Genomic DNA, 10525 nt, shown 5'->3' on the forward strand with positions numbered 1-10525 from the left:
TGTGTGTGTGTGTGTGTGTGTGTGTGTGTGTGTGTGTGTGTGTGTGTGTGTGTGTGTGTCAATATTCAGATAAAAGTTGTTAAAAGCCTTCAGATGTTCTCAATAACTATTGATCAAAACCTAAAATGATTAAAAGAAGGTTTTATGTTTTAGAAGCACATAGAAAGGAGTAGTTTTAAACTTTTTTTTCAATAATAATGCAGCAATAATGTAGCTATTATATTTGTTGTAGCTTTTAGTAGAATATTTCAAAAGTGTCAGAGGCCTCTGCGTTAGATTGAAGCTTTGCTCTGACATTAAAAACTTAGCCATTGGCTATTGTGTGCATGCTGCAGCAGGTGAGCCACAGGATGGCCTCTGTATTGATATTTAGCTTCTTTATGATTCAGTTTTGAATGGCTCCACTGAGTTCTAAGAAAGAAAAAAAATCACTTTTTTAAAAAAGTTCACATTCACTTATTGTCACAAATGGCATACAGTATATGATGGTAAGAAATCAGAATATTAATAATGGAATCCAGAATTTTTTTTTTCACTCTTGAGGTTGGGCATCTATCGAACTAACTTATTTTCCATAGCACATTCAAGAGTGACACAAGAGTTAAGGGAATGCAGATCTTTTCAGTGCTTTGAATATGCTTTAATGGTCCTCAAGCCATTAGATAATTATACTATCAAAAGGGAATAACAGTGTCTGGTGATGGATATATAGTAAAGTTCACTAATGGCTYAAGGGTCATATAACATGTGTGTTAATGTTTATGTGTATAGTAATGTCAGAATATCATTCAAATGCCAAGAACTGAAGTTTTATAGCACAATTTTACTTAGAGCTTATCCCTGCTTTCAATGGCTATTTCATTCTAYGGTAAGCTCTGGAGTAAACAATAAACTCAACCAGACAGCCAGATAGCAAATTTGAAGAAAAATGTTATTCATTAACAAATCAACTTCTTCCAGTGTTTCAGTTCTGACTCTCGTGCTTTCACTGCAGATGCTTTCCAGTTAAAATCAGCTTGGCCAGTGTACTGCTGCCTGGCCAAATGCTACAGTCTTTCTGCCAAACTTTCCAGCAGTTTGTGCTACGCSATTAATTTTAAACAACCGGCCATCYTTTGTTTTGAACCAGTGAGCCCTGACGTCCGTGATGTTTTGCTTGTTCGTGTGTAGAGTTGATTGGCTTAAAGCTTTTTGATGGATACTAATGTCAGCATGTTGGAACACACTCCTTTYATTAACAGACGAAGTTTGAATCTAATAAAACTCGTTGAAGTTTTTTTTTTTTTACCTAATTGCCCACTTTTCTGCTTTCAACCCATCAGTTTTAAGCACTTAATGTCCACATGCTAGTTATTATATACCTCGCCCTGTGGCAGGTGCTGTGGTGACAAAATAATCAATGTCATTCACCCTGTTTGTCAGTGCTTTCAGAGTAGATGAACTGAGTACAAGTTTAGTTTTATGAAAACTTAAATTTTATGCACTGAAGCCATCTGGTTTATATTTTAACAAACCCTGCAGGAGCTTTCTAATTTTCCGTTTTTGCTACTGTATCAATATGTTGCACAAAATAAATAAATAAATAAATAAATAAATAAATAAATAAATAAATAAATAAATAAATAAATAAATAAATAAATAAATAAATAAATAAATAAATAAATAAATAAATTAGTTTAGCTCTGCTCAAGGCATTTCTGATATAACAGGATAAAAAATGGTCATTTTTATGAATGTATACAAGGTTATGTATTTTCTTTGTTGAACAGTCTGGTTATACAGTATCTCAGTTGAGAATTTAGAACTGTGGTCTGTAGTTTGACTTATGGTGTTTTGGCTTGATAGCTGATGTATGCAGGGCTTTTTGTATACAGACTTTTGTTTACCATTTGTATTTTTATGGCCCTTTGATGAATGTAGCTACTGTATTTGCCCCACCAATAAAGAAAGAGTCTCAGCAGATGGYAGAAAATTGGTAGCATATCTTTCATGAGTTTACAGCCCCTCTGGGTCCCACTGCGACCCTCTAGTTGCTGTTTGAATRCAAAGATGTTTAAAGAAAAAGAAAAAAAAAACGGAGTACCAAAACAAGATTTTATTTTAATTTGTCAGACTCCTGCAGTTAATAACAATTTAAATAAGACATATATGGTTTTGATCTTATTTAAAGTCCCTTCTAAACCATCCTGCAATGTGATGGTGTTTTAAAACATGAGAAACACTCCCATAGTCAAAAGTTAAATAACGAGTTGTCGACGTGGAGCCAGATTTCTGCTGTGCTTTCACTGCCTTGCATAAAAAGTCAGCAGGGAKGAAAAAAGTGACATTCTCTCACAAACAAAATGTGTTTTATGCAAACCAAGATCCCCTAATCCCTATACCTCCTAGCCCCCCTTCAGTTGTGTATTCCTACACCTCTGTGTTCYTGACAACTGAACATTATGACTCCCCTTGCTCTGTTGCATTGCACAGCCTGCTCAGTTTATCCCATTACCGTTACATTTCAGGGCTTCGCGCTTTAAAGCAAACACACGACGAACATTTTTAGCCAATCTTTTTGAGACTGTTGGTTAAATGGTGGATCAAGTGTGTCATTTAGTGCGCCACAAAGAAGCGTGAGGCTAATGAAGGGATTTAAGATTTGTGCATGGTGAAAATCAATTGAGAAAAGCCTTAAGAAGAACTGTGGACACACTTTCTGGGATAACTGGAGTTTCAGTTTGGGGTCTAATATATTTCACAAGTTCCTTGTMAGTGTAACTGAAATCAATTTAATTCTGCTCAGTTATGCCTCAGTTACACACATAAAGGATAAGAAAGACTGACCAAATCACAAAGCCAATTAGCATCTCCTCCTGAATGTCTATAGMAATCACAGTAAGCTGAAAGCAACAGAATACAGTAGAGTTGAAAAGCAAACCAATCATTCACTCCCATAACTGTTTCTTTTATAGTTAACTTAAAGGATTGTAAAAAAAAAAAGGGAAGAAAAAAACATTGACAGCCTTGGTAAAAAAATGCCAGTTACAAAAATGCAAAGTGAAGTAATTCTCATGACTCAAGGGCACAAATTAAGATCTTTATGAAGATGGTCCTGTTTATAGGTGAAATGGAAACACAGCAGTATATTTTACTTCCAAACATAAAATATATGTTTGCAAACAGTAAGAAAAAAAGTATTACGAGTATAAAATTACAGTTTTATCTCTCAATCCTTCCTCTCTTGCTTTTTAGAGAGCATGTCGTGGGAGTAAAAGCTTAAGCAGAGACCTCTATTTCCCTAGCTGTTTCCTCCAGCTCATCTGTGGTGTAGGGACCACAAGGGGGTTGTATTTAAGGGTATTATCAGGCCAGATGTGGGATATAATYTCAACAGTYKGCCCTAACATCTCCGCCTGATAGAATATGCATATAACAGCTCCCTTAAAAGGTATCCAGAAAGCATTGTTACCAAAAACCCAAACCACCTCAACTACTTTTGGAACAGGAAGTCTACTTTGAGTTCCTTCCAAATTGTCAATTGCTTCACTTTGTCTCCAAGGTTGAGTCCAATCACTCTACAGAGGAAATCCATTTGTATTCTCTATCACATTCTTTTGATCGTTGCCCATGGCCTGTTATCGTAGGTGAGAGTTCTAATGTAGACTGAATGATAAAGTCATGACTTCCCTTTTCAGCCCATCAGCTTAACCCTCTTCCAAAACAGAGCAGCACATCTGGATCACTGTAGTTTGAGGCCATGATCCTCAACTGCAAATAAACAAACAAACAAACAAAAAAAACAGGGTTACATGCCACCTCTGATTTGTGGTGTAGTTCAAGTATCACAGGTATTTTTCAGGCTTTTGTGGGGATTTACTCTGCCCTCTTGTTAAAATTGATCCTGCTCAGCCATTAGGCAATATTTCTGTTTTTCTGCATTTCAGATTTGGAGCAACATTTTTGGGTATAAAGCCTGGTGCAAAGTAAGCAGTACAGGAGCAATAGGAATAGAAAACTAGAAGCACTCGGAGAGGGCAAACCGCTGCCAAGGCCGTATGTTTGTGTGTGAGTGTGTGTGTTTGTTTTGTGTGTGATTTATTACATTTTTAGTCATATGTGTGTTTGTGTACAAGTGCTTTACAATGACTAAACACATAATAAATTACATGCAACAGAAGGAGTGGAACAGCATTAGAAAAAAGAAAACATTTAGCCGTATAAAAAGAATAAACATAATTGTTAAAGAAAACCTTAGCGTTATCTATTGGATAACAAACCTGAATGGGGGTGGTGAGTTAGCTAGCTTACCTTTCCRATAGAGGTGGTGGGGGGGGACTCCAAATACGTAAACACAAAATACAAAATTGTTAGGACACGCAGGCCGATGTATTATGAAAATGATACGCTGTTACATTAAAGTAACTTCAAACAGCACGTTTTTCGATTTAAAAACAATTCGGTCTAAAGTTTTATTTCCGTGCGCCTTTGTGATTGGTCTTATACACCGCTTCAAGCAATCCCATTGGATGTCTACAGTCGGGGGGGGTTTGACCCGTCTACGAATGATCCGATGTGGTTGGAAGTCTACGGTCAGCTTCCTTGAAACTGATTGGCTGTTCCTGGGTCCGGATCRGAATCCGGATCATCACCAAAAGTTAATGGTGTTTTCCTTTGGCCAATACCCACTTGTGATGAAAATTTCATGAAAATCTGTCCATCAGTTTTTGAGTAATTTTGTCCACAGACAGACAGACAGATGCGACCGAAAACATTACCTCCTCCCTTGGCGGAGGTAATACGTAATAAAAGTCAGTTATTTCTTATAAAATCTATAAGTGTGATCTCAACAAAAAGTGTCAATTTTTATTTAGGCTGTTTTTTTTTTTCTAAATCATGTTTAGGTTTTAGAATACCTTTTAAAAACAAACAGATAAAGGTGGAAAGTACTAAAATGTTAATCTACTCGTCTAGTGCCTAATTGAAGACATTATGGGCAGCAGTGTTTTAAATCTGCATCTATCATTGACACAATTGAGATATGTGAAACGTGTTTTCTATCTTGTTAGTTCCAGATTTGTTAAAGTCTGAGAAAAATCTCTTTACTGGGGTGTCCCATATAAATACACCAAGAGAAGAATGATTTTGCTGCCAGAGCAATAAAACTAGTTTGCCTACTATAACACATCTGAGTAGTTCTTGAGCTCCGGGGCATGCATCACAGGCACCTCCAAATGAAATTAGGCTGTCAAATGTGATTTTAGAGATTTTGTAGTTGTTGTTTTCTCCTTCCTTTGCCTGTCATTGTCATTTAAAGCTTTGCTGTTTCAGGTACTTTTATTGTTTTGTGTAAGGATTAACTCCTTCAATAATGAGGGTTTTTTTTTGTTTGTTTCCAACATTATCCTAAAGTATTTATTATTTACGACGGTGTCCCTTGTCCTTTTGTTTTGCAGTTTCCAATTCACACCATCTGTTCTTGTTTTGCATTGGCCACTAAGTGGGAACATTCAGCATCGTAATTTTGACACGATCATTACAAAATAGAAATTTTCAATAAATTATACTTAGTTCTTGATGAAGGTTAGAGGCACTAATGGGTGATTAGGAAGATGAAAAGCATTATTTTACAATGTGTGCATTTTAATTTGGTGAAATGATCAATGTGCTGTGTTAAAGATACTTCACGCTGTTTTTTTTCTCTGCACACTTTTTCTTTTCTTTTGTTCCTTTCTTCAGATCTAGATGTMTTCCACTATTAATCTCAAAGTATTCTCAAGAGTAGAAATGTCAAACTTTAAATGAATGCAATATACAGCCTATGATGTTGCCATCTAGATGTAAATTTCAACATGCAAGATTCTTTTTTCATATGTATTTTTAACTAGGGTTCAGCTGTCAAATTGGTTAATATAGTACCAAGATAAAAATCAAAAGAGTTGTGTCTATTTTCGTTGTACAAGTGGAGCAGTTCTTTTGGCCCATTGCCATTGTGCTTCCATCACCCAGTAAGTACAGAAGCAGAGCTGAAAGAACAAATATCTCATGAGCTGTGCTGGCTGCCGCTAACCTTAAGAACCTTCATTCAGCCACAGATTGCTGCATGGCAATTCTGAATTACTGACAACTATTCCCACAGCTCTGCCTCATTGTGATAAATGGCTCCAATCTCAAGGAGGTTACCATTACATCCTTGAGATCATGTTAATGGATCTGAGACAGCACAGCTATTCTTTACAATGCTGTGTGTTTTTGTTCAGCTTTGGAATGCATGTTTACCTTTTTTTATATGGGATTCTTTTTTTCAGCTGTTATTTTAGGGAATCAAAAATGGTGTTAACTGTACCTAAAACTCCCTATGTTTAAATTTGATAATGTAGCATTAATGTCTTATTTTATTACTTTAAAACACCAATCTGATGCCTGATGTTGTGGCAGGACTTTATCATCATTAAGCACAGTATAAACAAAAACTTTAGCATGCAAGCTAACAATTCTTTGACCTGTCACCTCTCATGTGATAACAGTTCCTATTTCTTAACTTTGACCGTGTAAGTGCAAAGCAAACATTCTTAAAACAAAACTTAAATTGAAAATTGTCCCTGTACTTAAAAGGAATATGTCAAAAATCTTTTGTGTTAAAGTTCACATTAAGATCCCTGAAGCATTTATCAGTTCAAAATCACAACCCTGTTGCCTCAATACCCCGTAGATTTGAATATACTTATTCATTAACCCCTTCAAATTTGCATAGCAAAAGTACAGCAGTTCCCCAAATCAGAGTAAAATAAATTCACCCATGATCATCTCCTTACAGCTTTAWCTTCAAATTATGCTGCATTCACAACCTCTCCAAAGTGAGAAGGCCATTCATTTACCGTGATGGCTTTTCACTTTGCTTTTAACTGCAAATTCTCATTAGAAGGGTTGTGTTTCACTTCGCATCAAAAGGAAATGTGCTAATAATGCTTCAACACATATTTTGTCCAGTGTAGCTTTTTATGTAGACTCCTAAATTTAACTTAATGTCATTCTTGCTTTTTTTTTTCAACTAAAGTATCAAAATTCCACAATAAACCCAATTTCACAGATCCCCATTTCCCCTAAAACACACAATTTGCATGGTTACATAAAAAACTATGTTTATTTTATTGTCATTATTTTTTGTAATGATTTTGTTGAACAAAAAAATAAATAAAAGATTAATGAATGTATAGTTCAGTGAGATTTTGACAGTCTGCATGAATCATACATTTATCATTTGGATTAAATTGGTATACAACTGTGGGAAGTAAAAGTGATAAAAGTTCACACAGCTCCTACTCTCTTAGACGTGAGAGGGAAAAAAATGTTCACATAAAGTTGTAATCCTGAGCAACAACAGCGCTGTACCTATTGGCTCGGCTCCAGTAAAGGGGGCTGCCTCTGGGTTCGAGTTACCATCTGTCAGTCAAGCAGGTTCTCAGAAACAACCACACACTCCTCTTTACACTGCAAAATTCTGCATCTACAGACATAGAAAGTAATAGTGCTTATATTCCCTCTGTGTTTTATAATACCAGAGTTGTCAAATGGTGTACTTTTTTATGTACACAGATATACCAAAGGTATTATGCTTTAGCAACCACATAAATAAACAGAGCTGAAGATCTGGTGAAATCAACGAGAAAACATTGATGCTTTGCACTGTATAAACTGTTTAGTCAGTTTACAAAGCAAGATTTTATCAATAAATATTTTTAAAAAGCTGWTTTATGTGCCAGAAGTTTGATAAATACTTGGAGTACTTCATTTTGCTTTTGCAGAAATGCACCAAAAACCAACTCTCAACATTAGCTGCATATCATTACACGCCTACAACGAGTCCCACGCAGGCACACACAACTTGAGGAATCGCAGATGACTCAAAGTGCCCGTCAGGAAAGTGTTGAACAGCGCTCTGCAAACTGAGAAATAATTCCACCAGTGTCCCTCACAGTCCTCCTTCTGAACCAACAGATGTGTTATATTAATATTTGCACAGAAGAGACAGCAGCAAAACCTTACAGCTCGGAGGAGAATTTGATTGTCAACACATGTTCAGCACAGCACTGATTTCTGGGAAATTATCCACTGGGATTCAGCTTTATAGCTAAAGCTGTCAAAGGTGAATTTTTTTTTCTATAATTGCTATACTTTTTATGCTGTTGATCGCAGTCTTTGCATCTTTGTTTGTAATAATAAGGAATTTCTTGATGTTTTTTTATGTAATATCACACTCATAGGATACAATACATCCACAGCCTGACACTTTCCTAACTTGTGAAGGAAAAATACATTATAACCTCAAGCTTATGTATACTGTTTATCTTTGCATAAAAATATGCCTCTTTTCTAGAAATAGGTTCTCTCAGTGAGAACGGATAAAAGTTTTAAATTGGCTACATTTTTGCAATTATATAATATTTGTTGGATGTAAAATTATTTATGTGGTTTGCTGTGAATACTTTACACTCTCCCAGGTGGACCAATGCATTTCCAAGAAAACAAAAATATATATAAATAATTCAATAAACTCCTGTTAGTATGTTTACCAATTCAAATATGAGAATAATGCCAGCAATTTGACTAATGAAGCAAAACACAATACTCATATCAATGTAAAGAAAGATAAATGATGGTATCGTTGCAATGTGTGCTTGACTGCATCATACTCATGATTACCATTGCCAACATTAAGTAGATTTGTTTATTTATAGTATTTCACATAAGCTGAACCAGCATAAACGTGCATTCTCTTTTGTTTTGTGTGCGCAGTAATCTCTTGTTTACTTCTTAGATGGATAAGGCCATTCAAGTCATTATAGTGGCCTATTAAGTCTACAAGTTATTAATTGTAGGCAAAACTGCATTTTTAATTGGRTCCTTGTTTGTTATGGAATGCATCTGTTGTTGCCTTGCATGCAGATTTAGAGCTGCTTAAACCGGAGGAGGCATAATTTATTAAGAGAGGGAGGGAAAAAAAACACTCCATAAATGAGTAGCTGTACTGCAAATTAGCCTATCTTAAGTTAGGATACTGGACCTATTATTCCCCATCGGTGTTTTGTTCTGAGTCTTTACACTCACTTAAATGTGATTTAAATCTGGAAGCCTGTGTTATGGGAAAGTAATTTCTCAGTAGGTTCTAACATATTCTGTTATCAAAAAAAGAATAAAAAAATGTGCTCAAAAGCCTCTTGGGCCTCAATGTAATTTCACAGAACCAAGTATTAAATTGTGGTAAAACATCTCCTTATAACCTAACACTGAATATTTACCACACTTATGAGAAAAGTTAATTGTTTTTCTCTGTTTCCCTCTCAAGTAGTTTGAAATGATCACTCAGAAATGTCTTCTTGAATAAACTTTTTTTTATTATTCTAGGAAAGCAATATCTCTTTGACAAATATTAAAACCTCCTACTTATATTCTCCACCTGTCAGGGTTTCAGCTTAATCAGAGAACATAACACTTGGAGTTGTGTTCTTGGCATGAAAAAGCAGACTGGTTCTCTGTCAATTCAGAAAGCTTTTCTAAGCAGAAGTATTGATGATTCCAAGCAGTCGGTTCATATTGTTTCATTTTGCAGACATAATAAAAGTTTCACATTTTTCTGTATTGCCTTTACAAAAAGTTTTCTTTATTTTCTCCTTGAAACCTGTCTTTTGTTCAGACCCTGCTCTCTACATCTCCACATTTGTCTTTCCACTCACATCATCTTTGCCTTCTATTCCTGATTAAAATGCACAATCTGACCTCTGCGCTTCACTCTTCTCTCCCCTCTTCCTAATCTATTATTTCCCCGCTCCTTCTACGCCTCCTTGCCGTCTCTCTCCCATCTCTTCTCCTCCTTTCCCTTGAATGCCGTTTCCCCGCAGTGTCCTGAGGGGCTGAGGCCAATGAAGGATGGCTCGGGTTGCTATGACTACTCCAGAGGCATCGACTGCACGGATGGCTTCAATGGCGGCTGCGAGCAGCTGTGTCTCCAGCAGCTCGTACCTGTCGAAGACGACCCCAGTTCCAGCAACGTGCTCATGTTTTGTGGGTGAGAATAACCAGCTGTAAAAAAAAGATAAATAAATAAAATTTGAAGTGTGCCTGCAGGCTGGGAACAACACTTCCTTGTTAAACACATTTTATGAGTGATGCTTCAGTGAAGGGATTGCTAGTCAGGCAAGTACCTCACAAAATAAAACTCCCAGAAAGCACTGTGCTGTATGGAACCCAAAGCTTCAAGATTATTTGGCTACAGTGGTGAGTTCCCCATTCTTTTAAAGTTTTATCGATTTTTTTTTTAAAGGTGGGGCAATTTTGTGAAATGTAAATAAAATAGAATGCAATGACTTAGACATTTCATAAAGCCATTTTTATTCACAATAAAACAGCATACCCAGTGTTAAAACTAAGGATTTGCACAGTTATTTGAAATATATACAGTTTAATTTAAATTAAATAATTTTTAATTCAGAAAAAAATTATTAGAAACTGTTGATAAAATAGAATGCAATGACTTAGACATTTCATA

At 35.8% G+C, this 10525-nt stretch overlaps 1 protein-coding gene across 1 annotated transcript in view; it reads left to right on the plus strand.

Moving 5' to 3' along the window:
- The window catches only part of astn2 (astrotactin 2), a 259339-nt gene that overhangs the window by 159931 nt on the left and 88883 nt on the right, over positions 1-10525 (plus strand). Inside the window, exon 12 of the mRNA XM_014009306.1 lies at positions 9879-10045. Coding sequence (XP_013864760.1) covers positions 9879-10045 — 167 coding nt within the window. The remainder of the gene's footprint in view (positions 1-9878; positions 10046-10525) is intronic.

Source organism: Austrofundulus limnaeus, unplaced genomic scaffold (assembly GCF_001266775.1).
Source record: "Austrofundulus limnaeus strain Quisiro unplaced genomic scaffold, Austrofundulus_limnaeus-1.0 Scaffold57, whole genome shotgun sequence".
In the NCBI taxonomy this organism is placed as follows: Eukaryota; Metazoa; Chordata; class Actinopteri; order Cyprinodontiformes; family Rivulidae; genus Austrofundulus; species Austrofundulus limnaeus.